This window comes from Crocuta crocuta, unplaced genomic scaffold (genome assembly GCF_008692635.1).
Source record: "Crocuta crocuta isolate KB4526 unplaced genomic scaffold, BGI_CrCroc_1.0 scaffold313, whole genome shotgun sequence".
Classification (NCBI taxonomy): Eukaryota; Metazoa; Chordata; class Mammalia; order Carnivora; family Hyaenidae; genus Crocuta; species Crocuta crocuta.
Genome location: NW_027527814.1, coordinates 865,764 through 880,069, shown reverse-complemented (window position 1 = coordinate 880,069; position 14,306 = coordinate 865,764). Strand labels below are relative to the sequence as shown.

General features: G+C 38.2%; 1 protein-coding gene across 2 annotated transcripts in view; it reads left to right on the top strand.

Annotated features, from left to right (window-relative positions):
- The window catches only part of SPECC1L (sperm antigen with calponin homology and coiled-coil domains 1 like), a 100,886-nt gene that overhangs the window by 29,407 nt on the left and 57,173 nt on the right, over positions 1–14,306 (top strand). For both annotated transcript variants that reach the window (XM_077775329.1, XM_077775321.1), the window contains exons 5-7: positions 4,541–4,614; positions 5,752–5,927; positions 10,224–10,387. In XM_077775329.1, coding sequence (XP_077631455.1) covers positions 4,541–4,614; positions 5,752–5,927; positions 10,224–10,387 — 414 coding nt within the window. The remainder of the gene's footprint in view (positions 1–4,540; positions 4,615–5,751; positions 5,928–10,223; positions 10,388–14,306) is intronic.

The window sequence follows — 14,306 nt, the reverse complement described above, 5'->3', positions numbered from 1 at the left end:
TGGGTGGTGTAAACAAAAACAACCCAAAAAAAAAAAAAAAAAAAAAAGATTATGAACCCCATTATTAAATGGGCAGAGCAGTGCCCAGAATTGTTCAGAGCAAAGTTGGTCTAATTACAGTGAGAATAGCAATTTACTTGATTTCTAGAATAAAAATAACATTGTAAAATTGAGTTGTAATTCGCAGTTAAAAATGAGATCATGGTAGTACTTCTGCCTTTGATAGAATTTAATATTGCTTTTGAGTTGAATACAGTAGATGGCAGTATCCCTCATGCTAGAAAAAGTTGGAAGAGGAAGGACACTGCTTTTACAGGCCCCGGAGTTGAAGACTAACAGTACCCTTTCATGTAACCATTAATTTGGCCACATGGCAATTTTGCTAAGATAGTCTTTGAACCAAGAGCATAAGTACAGACTCCTTTGTTTTTAAGGAGAAAAAGCCTGTTGTCATTTTTAATACTTTATGTTACAAAGTGAAAATATAGTTAAGATTCATGAAGTTTAAATTAAATTCCCTGGAGACACTTGTAGTGTACTTTATTCTGCCTAAATATCTCAGTTGGCTGCCAGCTTCCTTTCTATTTAAAAGGATTAATAAGATATGACAATAATACACACACAGCGCTGAGTGTGGAAGAATGTTATTTTAAGAGGAGTGATTATGTGGCTGGTAAAAAGAGAAGAATAAGAACAAAAGAAATGAATGAAATTGAGATTTATGATTAGTTTAAGATGGCCAGGTGACTTCAGATGTCACCTGAGAACCAAGGCACACTGGATGTTAAAAGTGAGCAGTACTGAGATTTGTTGTCATTTGTCTAGTGTGCATCATATATAAAGATAGGTAGGTATGTCCTTTGTGACCAGAAGAAAAGGAAAATTGTTTTTAATTTTTTTAATGTTTTATTTATTTCTGAGAGAGACAGAGAGAGACAGAGACAGCATGAGCAGGGGAGAGTCAGAGAGAGAGGGAGACACAGAATCCAAAACAGACACCAGGCTCTGTCAGCACAGAGCCCGACGCGGGGCTTGAACCCACGAACCGTGAGATCATGACCTGAGCCAAAGTTGGATGCTTAACTGACTGAGCCACCCAGGCGCCCCTGAAAAATGGTTTTTAGCAGAGGAGAAATTCACATTCTTTGTTTGCTTGCCTATTTTAATTACTTAAATTTTGCATTTAAATTTAGTGTAAATGAAAAGTATAACTCCTAGTGTTTTCAGCACTAGAAATACTTCAGCTTCTGTCCTTACTTCTTTTTTTTTAAATATTTTTTTATTTATTTCTAGGAGAGAGAGAGAGAGACAGCGTGAGCAGGGGAGGGTCAGAGAGAGGGAGATACGGACTCCGAAACAGGCTCCAGGCTCCAAGCTGGCAGTCAGCATAGAGCCCGAGGTGGGGCTCGAACCCACAAACCGCGAGATCATGACCTAAGCGAAAGTCGGACGCTTAACCGACTAAGCCACCCAGGCACCCCGCTTCTGTCCTTACTTCTTATCTGTGTCTGATTGTATCACCAAGTCCTTGAATTTGTCTACAAATGGGTCATAGGTAGCTGCGGTCCCATGCTGGGTCCATAGTTATCTTTGCTTTTGGAGATACAGATCAGGGTATTGGACTTGCTCACCGGTGTCTACTTTGCCCTTTACCAAATTAAATAGCTCTTTTTGACCGTTTCCAGGTTAAATGTGGTCTGAGGCAGCTTGTACAGAGACAGACTTTTAAAGTTTAATCCTTTTCATTATAAAAACATCCTCTTTTCTGTCCCTAGGAGGGTAGGGACTGTATCTTTTTTCCCTTTCCCTTGTATCTTAAACATCTAGAAGAAAGGTGCCATTGAGGTGTTTGTTAAATTAATGTAAATTTTGAACCCTTTTTATTCCAGAGGCCCCAACTTGGTTGAATAATTTTGTGGTGATTAGTGGGAGAGAGTTAACTACTGGCTACCAAAATTGGCCAGTTTTTCCCCACATGTTTTACTCATTTATTTTTTTCCAGCTTTAGATACTATATCATTATATATATATATAACTATATCATTATATATATATAATTATAATTATAATAGTTATTATATATATATAATTGTTATAAATGTTCTAGGCTTTTATGTTGTTACTGAAGTGAATTCATGCCATGTAAAAATATCTGAGCACAAATGTATCAATGTTGAATTAAAGGTATCAGCCACACAGGTTACACAGAACAGGTTTCTGATGGAAATGGGAGGGGCAAGGTGAGCAGTCTAAGAAAAGACATCATCAGCACACTCCTACTTTTGAGTGTTGATTAAAAGCTAATAGTTTGTGGAGCACCTGGGTGGCTTAGTCAGTTAAACATCTGACTTTGGCTCAGGTCATGATCTCGTGGGCTTGTGAGTTCGAGCCCTCAAGCTTGCTGCTGTCAGCATGGGAACTCGCTTCCGATCCTCTGTTTCCTCTCTCTCTGCTCCTCCCCTACTCTCTGCCTCTCTATCCTTGCCTGTGCACACACTTTCTCTCAAAAATAAATAAGCATTAAAAAAAAAAGCTAATTATTTGTTACCTTAAGGAAGATTTTTTCCTAAGATTTTACAGCCAGCATGGGGCTCAAACCCACAACTTTGAGATCAAAAGTTGCATACTTTACTGGCTGAGCTAACCAAGTGCCCCAAGATTGACTGATTGATTTTTTAATTTTTATTTTAGTTTTTTAGTATTTACTTATTTTGAAAGGGAGAGTACACTCAGTGGGGGAGGGACAGAGAGGGCCAGAGCGAGAATCCCAAGCAGGCTCTGTGCCGACAGTGTGGAACCTGAGTTGGCGTTCGAACCCAAGATAATGGCCTGAGCCAAAACCAAGAGTTGGACACGTAACTGACTGAGCCACCCAGGCGCCCCAAGATTTTTTTTAAGATTTTATTTTTGGGTAATATCTACATCCAACATGGGGCTTGAACCTACAACCCTGAGATCAAGAGCCGCATGCTCTACCGACTGAGCCAGCCAGGTGCCCCTTAAGAAAGATTTTTTGATTACATGTGACACTGCATGCAGGTGTTCACTATGTCTAGGTTCCTACTACAAAGTAATGAATGGGAGAGAATGTTTACCAAAACACCAATGTCTATAGTGATGATGTCCCTGATAATAAAGAGTTCAGAAGCACCTGGGTGCCTCAGTCATTTGAGGGTCTGACTCTTGATTTCAGCTTGAGTCATGATCCCAGGGTCATGGAATCAAGCCCTGCATCAGGCTCTGTGCTGAGCAGGAGATTACTTAAGATTCTCTCTCTTTCCCTCTGTCCCTCTCCCCTGCTCATGTGCCCTCTCTCTCTAAAATAAAAAACTTAAAAAGAAGTTCAGTTCTGTCAGTGAAATATTTTTTAAAACTCCATAGGTTATGATTTTAGTATTGCTTTCTCTTTCTCCCTCCTTTAGCTTGCATACTTACATATTTATTCCGTTTTTACAGTCCTACCATGTGCCAGGTGTTGGGGCTGTGAAGTCACCACATAGCTTCTGACTTTGAAGTGTTTTCAGTTTAGTGGTCGAGACAGATGTATAAAGAAGTGTAATAGCGTTGGCACCAACAGTCACACAGTTTGAACACAGAAAAGAAGGGCTGTCCTGGAGTGGAGGGCAGCTGGTAAAGTTAGAGTATTTGTCACCGGATGTCGGTGCGTTTTCTGGTGCTTAAGCCAAGAATAAGTGCTCAGTCCCTGAGCTGTCAAAGTAGCCAACTGTGATAGACTTCCTGGGTGACATTTACCAGTGTGGCACCTCCTATGGCGTTTCCTCTTAAGCATGGATTTTTGAGCAGAACCTCTAAATAGAATGTGACTTCCCATATGTTTCTGGCTCCAGGGGCACTGGTCTTGACTGCTTTCACATTTGTATTCCCTCTGATCTAGAATGGTACTTCGTGTATTAGCAGACTCATTAAATGTTTACAGTGAATGTGGAATTATTTGAAGAAAATTCACATTATGCAAGAAATAATTTGAGGGTATTGATTTACTTTATGAATATATCACTTATTTTATAAAAAGACTTTCCATAGAATTCATGTAAATAGCAGCTCTCCAGCATATTATATAGATAACTAATGAAGTTGGTAAAAATTTTTCTAATTCACCACTTAGAATTTCTTCCAGTGTGTAAAGTAAGTTATACTTTCATAAAGAGTTTAGTTTAGTAACCCTTTTGATTAAAAGTTCACACTTTAATAGTAGTCAGTGTTCTTTTGGTTGGTTATGAGCCAACAATGTTTGTGTTTCTAACAATTAACTTAGCTTTTTGTTTCAGAATTAAGACCCTGAGGAAGGAAGCAATCCAGAAATTGTGATTTAAACTTGGTATTTTCTTTAGAAAGTTATATTGGCTACACTTGGATTCAACATTCTTTTTTTCTTTTAAAGTTTTGTGTTAAAAATAAAAAGTCTTTGGGCAGGATGACCTCTTTTTTTAATGTTATATTTAAATTCCTCCTCCCTTTATATTATTCCTTCTGAACACAGCTTAAAGAGTAACTATTTAAACTTCTTTGCTCTTTTCAGATACGGTTAAAAAACTCCAGGACCAAAAACATGACATGGAAAGAGAAATTAAGACACTCCATAGGAGACTTCGGGTAGGATAAATCTTCATGTATTACTTCATAAGAAAACCTAGGTTTCTGAAAGTTGAGTACCATGTAGCCTGTGACTGTGTTAGCATTCATCTTAAGCTTCAAGTATAGTTAAAATACTGATCCCACGGGGCTTTGGGCAGGAAGCAAATAGCATCACTATCCAGGATCAGTGCTAGATTCTGGATAGAAGAATCTACTAGTAATTTTTGAGTGACAATTTTTAAAAGATGGATTTAGGAAGCAAGTGTTATATTTTGGAAAGAAAGTTTATAAGCTCTTGATTAGAAAGTGTGCCAAACCAAGTTGTTTCCATTTGGGTTTTCTATCTTCTGTGGATTTGATCAGCTTGCCAATAGCAAGTGCCACTCTGATGCAGAGGATTGGGGAAGCTCATCTCATAGTTTGGGTTCTGCCTTGTTACTCAGGCTGTATTCATGGTGTCAGGAAATTGCTTTGGGGTAGTGGATGCTGGGCCTGGGAGTGGACGGCTATGGCTCTGGTGGAGGAGGTGCCCTGGTTGGGGAAGGCCTTGCCCACCCAGTCACCCTCGCATCCCCCATAACTGTGGGAAGCAGAAGATTGTACAGTTCCTTAGCTCCTCTCTTTGTATGATTTTGTCTGCCTAGTTGAGTTTTGTGTTTTTCTTCTGGCTTCCTCTTCCTTTTCCTTTACTTTTGATTTTTTTTCCTGTTAGTTTTTGATGTCAGGATATTTATAGTTTTTCATGTAAAATCTTTCAGTATGGTTCACACACCATTTATCTACCTTCTTCAGCTTTTCAGAGGTAACCTGCTATAAATTTCAAAATAATATGTTTATTTTCATAAGACTTATAAACTTGCATAAGGAAGGGAGGCTTGACATTATTGTCATTAATATTGACTGAGCACTCGTGCTTGATACCTCAGCAGACAGATCAACTAGAAAATCTTTTCCTCATTAAGAACAAGTTTACTACTAATCATTGTATTGCCTGTTGCTTGTTAGAAATTATAATAACAATTCTCTGGGATTTAAAAGAAATTAATCATCATTTGGGTCAGTGCATTACAGTCCAAATCATAAACACATTTTATTGCTTTTAAATAAGTTTTTGTTACTTTCTTTTGGAAATAAAAATTTAGTTTTTTAATGTAGGAAGAATCTGCGGAATGGCGGCAGTTTCAGGCTGATCTCCAGACTGCTGTGGTGATTGCAAATGACATTAAATCTGAAGCCCAAGAGGAGATTGGTGATCTGAAGCGCCGTTTACATGAGGCTCAAGAAAAAAATGAGAAACTCACTAAAGAATTGGAGGAAATAAAGTCACGCAAGTATGTTTTAAGAAGCCAGTTGTGTACTTATGTTTTAATAGAGAACACTTAAATCCCAGTTTTGCAGTGTGGTATTACAGAAAGAATGTGGGTGTTGACACTAGTGTGACTGAGTATGGATCCTAGTGGAAATTACCCAGCTTTCCTGGTGGCTTCATTTTATGACACCTGTAAAATAACACAGTCTATATGGATCTTTCAGAGTTGTTGGCAGTGTCCCTAATCAACAGCTCTGGAGGGGCCAGAATGGTACCTTATGGTCTCTCCTTTCCTGTATCTACATACTCTAGTGCTATTAATTTTCTTTAGATTAATAGCCTCTGATTTAAGGATGTATACTCTGGCGGCAGACAGGCTTGGCTCCTGTCCAGTTCTGCCTCTTTCTGGCTATGTGTTCTTGGTCAGGGTAGTTAACTTCCCCGAGCCTCAGTTTGCTCATCCTTAAAATGGAGACAATACTTCTTGCTTTACAGTACTGCTATAAGGCTTAAGGGAGATCTGTCTGTACAGTGCTCAGGGCAGTGATGAGTATACTTTAATATTATTAGAGAGCCAAGTAAAGAATGCACAATGTGTTTCTCTCCATCACTCAGCTTGAGGAGTTTTCAGTTGTTTTATGTTTATAACCTGGGTCTCCATAGTAGTATTTTTTTCTCACCTACCATAGAGGTCGTTGGAAACCCATGTAGTGTATTAGATGAGATGACATTTGTGATGTGCTCTGAGTTCCTCAGTGAGATCCATCTAATGAGTGACAGGGGTGTGTGTGTGTGTGCAGTAGTTTTTTGTTTGAGGATATTATTAAGAATTTGATAATGGCTGGCTGAATCAGTAGAGCATGTGATTCTTGATTGCAGGGTTGTGAGTTTGAATCCTACATTGGGCATAGAGTTTGCTGGAAAAAAAAAAAAGAGTTTGATTATACATTACTTAAGTAGACAGAAAAAAAACCTAGAAAAATATTTAACAGGATATCATTGAAAAGCTATCGTGTTTTATCGTTGCCTAGCTCTAGTGTATGATCCAGAGAAAAGTATTACTAAACCATGTTTTTTTTGGCTTCCTTAGGCAGAATGTGGAATGAGGTAGAAGGTTATTGTTTCTCTATTGGTGTAAAACTCCTATTACCCTATCTTTTTTTTTTCTGTACACTGTTGAATGAATGGTGTATCAGAAATATTTCGTTCTCCCTAACCTGAGTAACTGAAACACTACTCTTACAGAATCATTCCATTGGGTCCTAGAGATGTCCTTGACAATGTAATAATTTTACTAACTCTTGGTCCTTGAGTATATTCTTTTTAGCATTCCATGTGATGAATGGGAAGTATATATAAAGCACTTACACTCTGTTTGCTGTATACCCAAGTACAAGGTTGTCTCCAGGAAAACTTTCTGTGATGGTTTTAGTTTGAGGTTTTTTTCTGACTGGCAAACTATGGGTATTCAAATTTTGGTAGATATTTCTTAAAGATGAATTAAGAGAGATTGTCTGTGTCATTTCAAGGAAAACAACTGACCATATTTGTTCCCAGTGCTAAAATTGGGCTTTCAAGTGAATGTTAGGATTTTGGGAAACTTGTATCCACCATCGCAAGCTTGGCAGCTTCCCATATTTAAAGAGTTTCATGATGAAATCACTGGGGATATAAACAAATGTGACTTTTAAAAAATAAATCCTATGATGATAGACATCAATGTTTGGAAAATTCAGGTAACTCAGTGAGCACTGAGTATGACCAGTGCATGGTCTTACACAGTCACATATGGGTAAAAAAATAGGACTAGGAGATTTTTATTTTTTAAAATTTTTATTTGTATTATTTTTTAATTTACATCCAAGTTAGTTAACATATAGTACAATAATGATTTCAGGAGTAGAATCCAGGGATTCATCCCCTACATATAACACCCAGTGCTCATCCCAAGTATCCTCCTTAAAGCTCCTTGCCCATGTAGCCCATCCCACTACCCATGACCTTCCAGCAACCCTCAGTTTATTCTCTATATTTAAGAGTCTCTTATGTTTTGTCCCCCTTTCTTGTTTTTATATTATTTTTGCTTCCCTTCCCTTATGTTCATCTGTTTTGTATCTTAAATTCCAGATATGAGTGAAGTCATATGATATTTGTCTTTCTCTAACAAATTTCTCTTAGCATAATACGCTCTAGTTCTATCTACNTTGTGTGTGTGTGTGTGTGTGTGTGTGTGTGTGTGTGTGTATACCACATCTTCTTACCCATTCATCTGTCAGGGGACATTTGGGCTCTTTCCATACTTTGGCTATTGTTGATAGTGCTGCTACAAACATTGGGGTGCATGTGTACCTTTGAAATAGCATACCTATGTCCTTTGGATAAATACCAGGTAGTGCATTCGCTGGGTTGTAGGGTAGTTCTATTTTTAATTTTTTGAGGAACCTTCATACTGTTTTCAAGAGTGGCTGCACCAATTTGCATTCCCACCAGCAATGCAGAAGGGTTCCTGTTTCTCCACATTAGACTAGGAGATTTTTAATGGACAGAATAGGAAAAATTTATTCACCCAGTTTCAAATGCCACATTGCAACTAACTTTTAAGTAACTACCACCTAGGGCACCTAGGTGGCTCAGTTGGTTAAGCATCCAGGCGTGGCTCAAGTCATGATCTCATGGTTCTTGGGTTCAAGCCCCACATCAGGCTCTGTGCTGACAGCTTGAGTCTGTTTCAGATTCTGTGTCTCCCTCTCTCTCTGCCCCTCCCCTGTTCACACTCTGTCTCTCTCTGTCTCAAAAATAAATAAACATTAAAAAAAATAAGTAACTGTCACTTACATTTTGGTATAGTATCAAGGAAAAATAATCTCAGTTGTCTAAAAAACCACAATTATCTGTTTTAATGTTTTTAAAATAATCTTTTCCAACTATTATATATCTGTGAGGCCAGTTCTTTTTTATCTTGCAGTAGATTGAATACAGAAGAAATGAGAATCTAGCAGTCTTCTATTTTGTTTTAAGTTTATTTTTTGAGAGAGAATATGTGCGTAAGCGAGTGGGGAGGGACAGAGATGGGAGAGAGAATCCACACTGTCAGCATGGAATTCAACACAGGACTCGAGACCATAAGACCATGACCTGAGCCAAAATTAAGAGTTGGATGTTTAACTGACTGAGCCATTCAGGTGCCCCTAGCAGTCTTCTATTAAGCCAGATATTAAAGAGATGTGGAAAAATGTAAAAACGCTGCTGTTCTTCTCCACCCCCCTTTTTTTTAGTTTTAAAAATAGTCATTTTTTGTGAAAATATATTGTATTAATAAGTGCTGGGTTCATTTTTATTTTTAGTGGAATTAAGTGCTTTAAATATGTTTTAGTTTAAAAAATCCATTACAATAAATGTCAATAGATATAAGCCACATAAAGAAAAGCTTTTGGAGATCTCAGTAATTTTTAAGAGTGGAAAGGGGCTCCAAGACCAAAAAGTTTGATAATCATTGTTACAGATTCTTTGTTACACCTTCTGAGCATAAGACCATGTGGTACCTCTGGAGGTAAAAAAAACTCAGAAGAGCCAAATGGCTACCACAATTTCCTAAGGTCTGGCTTTGTTTTTGTCCATCTATAAACTTACTTGATAGTTTTATGACATGCACAAACTCTGCAACTGAAATCTCGTTCCAGATGAAAACTTCTGTCAGCTCAGTGAATTAGAGCTGGCCAGAAATAAAGTGTAATTGATTTTTTTAGATGACTCATGATCCATCACACTGAGCATCTTGGAGACTCATGTTACTAATATGGGCCTAAGCTTTTTTTTTTTTTCCCTTTGTAGAAATCTATTTGGAGACTATAGTAGGTTTTGTTTGTTTTAAAGAATATGAGCTTTGATTTCATTTCTTTGTATTTCCGTCTATGCATGGCATATCTGTACCTGCTGGTGCAGATAATCCATATGTACTGGTAAATTCTCAGACTTTACAAATCAGGACAGAGCCTTGAGATCCCCAGTAAGATCTTTGGCCAGTCCACTTCCCATTTTACTGCTAATTGATTACTGACATCCTCACCTTACACTTACTCAGATGAAAATGGATTCTGATGGTTACTTAACCCATTTAGTATAACCTGATATAAAAATTTTAATATCATTTCCTGGAATTTACCAAGCAAATGAGAATATTAGACTAGGTAATTTACTCAGTTCTATTGATAATGCCTTTTTAAAAACTGATACTTTTTAGTGCTTTTCAGTAGGGAGGGGAAAATGTGTATTTGCTAGTATATGTGTAAAAACTCCCTGATTTCAATATTGTTTTCAGGCAAGAGGAAGAACGAGGCCGGGTGTACAACTACATGAATGCTGTTGAGAGAGATTTGGCAGCCTTAAGGCAAGGGATGGGACTGAGTAGAAGGTCCTCAACTTCCTCTGAGCCAACTCCTACGGTAAAAACCCTCATCAAATCCTTCGACAGTGCATCGCAAGGTAATTTATTATACCCTATGTCAAGGACAGGCAGTCATTATGCACTTAGCATCAGTTCTCTGGCCTGGTTTGATTTTTTTTCTACCATCCTACTCTGAGCATCATCAGATTTCATGTAGTATTAATGAGTTAGTCTTACAGTCAGGTGAATTTTAGCAGGAGACTTGGGATCTATTCAGCTTCAGAGATCTTGGTCTGCCCTCGCAGAAATGTGTCTTCACATAGTCCTGGGACTTTGAGTGTCTTCTCTGTGCCTAAAATCTTCTGGATGTATGAGTTCAGCCCTTTCCCTTCCTCTAAATTCCTGTAAGTCTATAAATCTAAAGGCCTGTTTGACATTGACACTCCGGTATCTCCTACATATCTGCTGTCCAAAAACAGCACTCTTGTCCCTGAGCTTCAGTCTTTCCCCATGTAAGTGGCAGCACCATTCTACCCAGTAATTAAGCCAGAAATCCAGGAATCTTCCTTCCTTAAATCCTTTTTCTTTCTCCCCACTGCAAGTCAGTCCAGCCTCTAGCAGACACATCTTTGCTCTGTCTACTTCTCTTCATCTCTAGCAGCACAATCAACTGCTAGTACCAACCACCATATCTTCTAATTTCAGTTCTCTCCATTTCATTTCATGACAGAAAGATCTTTTCTTGCTTAAACTCATTTAGCTGCTTTATTATAGTTAGAATGAAATTCAGATCCCCAGATGCCTAGACGGTCTGACCTTGCCTTCATCTTGTGTCAGTTGGACCACTTTTCCCCTGCCCTCCATGCTCTTGCCTCACTGGACTTCAATCTTGAAACAAGCCGGGCTCTATGTCACATGGGCTTTTCTGTACTTGGCACTCATTCTTCCTACCTACAGATGCCTGCCTCCTTTTCATCTCTCTAACTCTCAGCTCTGGGAAAGGGAAAGAGATGTAGTTTTTATGTTTGTTTATTTTGTTTGTTTATTTATTTATTTTGAAGGAGCGAACTCAAGCAGGGGAAGGGGCAGAGAGAGGAGAGAGAAAGAAACTCCCATACCGGTTCTATACTGTTAGCATTAGCCTGACGTGGGGCTCCGTCTCACAAGCCATGAGAGCATGACCTAAGCTGAAATGAAGAGTCAGATGCCTAACTGACTGAACCACCCAGGCACCCCAGGGATGTAGTTTTCAGAAACAACTAAGTAGGGGCACTTGGCTGGCTTAGTTGGTAGAGCATGTGACTCTTAATCTCGGGGTTGTGAGTTCGAGCCCCACCTTGGGTGTGGAGGAGATTACTTTAAAATCTTAGGGCACCTGGGTGGCTCAGTCAGTTAAGTGTCCAACTCCTGATATCTGCTCAGGTTGCAATCTTTTGGTGGTGGTGAGATTGAGCCCCACGTCAGACTCTGTGCTGAGCGTGGAGCCTGACTGGGATTCTGTCTCTCCTTCTTTCTGCTCCTTTCCCACTCATTCACATGTGCTCGTGCACACACACACACTCTCAAAATAAGCATTTAAAAAAGTAAAATCTGAAAAAAAACCCAGCTACATATAATGTGTCATAAAATTTATATTTTTTTCTAAAAATTCTTTAAACTTCATAATAGGCTTTATTCTAATTCATTCTAATAATAGTAGAGTTTCTGTAATCTATATTCTGTGACTATACAGAAATCAGTTTTCTTTGACTTAAATTCAGAGCAAAAGTCACTTGTATACGCACATACATCTATTGGTGCAGATGTTTTGGAGGACAGTATCTTCCAATTTAAAATGCCATATTCAGAGACCCTGAAATTCTCATTACTCGCACAAGCTTTTATAAAGATTATAGATATAGGTATACATACAGAGTTTTCAATGTAGCATTTTTTGAAAAATGGAAACCTGGATATTGCTTATTTGCCAATTTAAGGGATTAAGTCAGTTATGACCCATTAGTAAAATAGAATACTGTGCAGTTTTTAATAAGGATGAGGTCAGTCTTTAAGTACTGATGTTAAAATATGCCTGCAATCCTTTATAGTAAGTTGCAGACTAGTGTTATGTAACGTGATCTCATTTTGTTTTTTAAATACATAGATTTTTGCATTAAAAGTGCAGGAAAGATGCACTTGGAACTCGTGTTAGTGGCTACCTCTGGGTAATATGATGGGCTAAGATGAAAGAAAGACTTACAAAAATCTATACTTCTAAACTGATATAATAATGGAATGTCTACACTAAAAGTCATGCGATTATTCAAAATATTGATGAAATGAGCAATAATGCAAAAAGATGATACATCTGCTTCTATACTGATCTTTTTAAAAAAACAATATTTTATAATAAAATATATCTAAATGACTCAGCAGTTCCACTGCTTAATTATATGTGCAAAACAAGTTCACACAGGTATTCAGATAGTTGTACATGAGTGTTCTCAGCAGCACTGTTCACAATAGCCAAAATATAGAAACATCCCAAATGTCCATTAACTGATGAAGAAAATATGGTGTGTCCGTCTGATGGAATATTATTCAGCTTTAAGAAGGAATAAAAGAAGTACTGATACATATTACCATGTGGAAAACATGCTAAGTGAAAGCAGCCAGACACAAAAGATCACAGGTTGTAAGATTCCATTTATATGAAATATGCAGAATAGGTAAATCTATAGAGACAGAAAGCAGTTTGGCAGTTGCCAGGGGCTCGGGGAGATATCAGTGGAGAGTGATTGCTTAATAGGTTTTGAAGTTCCTTTTAGGGTAATGAAGATGTTTTAGAACTAGGTAGAAGTGATGATAGTTACACAATATTTTGAATATACTCAATACCATTGAGCTATATATTTAAAAAATTTTTTTTTTAATGTTTTATTTATTTCTAGGAGATAGAGAGAGAGACAGCGTGAGCACGGGAGGGTCAGAGAGAGAGGGAGTCATAGACTGAAACAGGCTCCAGGCTCTGAGCTGGCAGTCAGCACAGAGCCCGATGCGGGGCTCGAACCCACGAACCGCGAGATCACGACCTAAGCGAAAGTCGGACGCACAACCGACTAAGCCACCCAGGCGCCCCTGAGCTATATATTTTAAAATTACTTTCTATTATGCAAATTTTATCTTCATAAAAATTGTATCTAAAAATAGCTGTTTAAGGAGCACCTGGCTAAGTCAGTTAAGTGTCCAACTCTTGATTTTGGCTCAGGTCATGATCTCATACATGGTTCATGAGATCAAACCCTGCATTGGGCTCTGAGCTGACAGTGTAGAGCCTGCCTGGGATTCTCTGTCTCTCCGTGTCTTTCTTGCTCTCTCTCAAAATAAATAAACTTAAAATGAAATAACAATTTAAATATGTAAGTGCTTGGGTGCATAAAAAGTGATCTACAGCAATCTACTTCTTCTTTTCCTACTGTGTGGTATGCCTGGTTTCATCGGTTTGTCCTGTTTTGATTTTAATTTAGCTTCAAATGAATAACCATTTTTTATGCATCCTCTACCAGAATCTCTACCAAGCCCAAGTATCTAGAAGTGAATAAATTATGAATCCTAATTTTGAATAATTTAGGGAGGAAGACTGACATGTGAACGAATCATTACACATCCATGCATTAAACGCACAGAAAATACTTGTGAAGTAATGAACTCCACAGGAGAACATGCAAAAAGATGAATAGTAGCCCAGTGTTCCTTTGTTTTTTGTTTGTTTTTGTTTTCCAGTGTTCCTTCATTGAATGTGCATCCACTGTGGGTCAGGCTTCTCACCTGATGCAATTACAGAAATGCTTCTCTTGGGTTTTTTGAACTTGAATTTCATTGGTTTATGAAGCGTTCTAACTACATAAGTTAATTAAATGACAAAAATAAAATGACTGGCTTAACCAGGGTTGGGAATCAAGGCAAGAACTCTAGGGAACAAGCAGTCTACCTAGTGGCAGGAGAAGCACCACCTGCTAGGCACAACTGTGCGTGTGT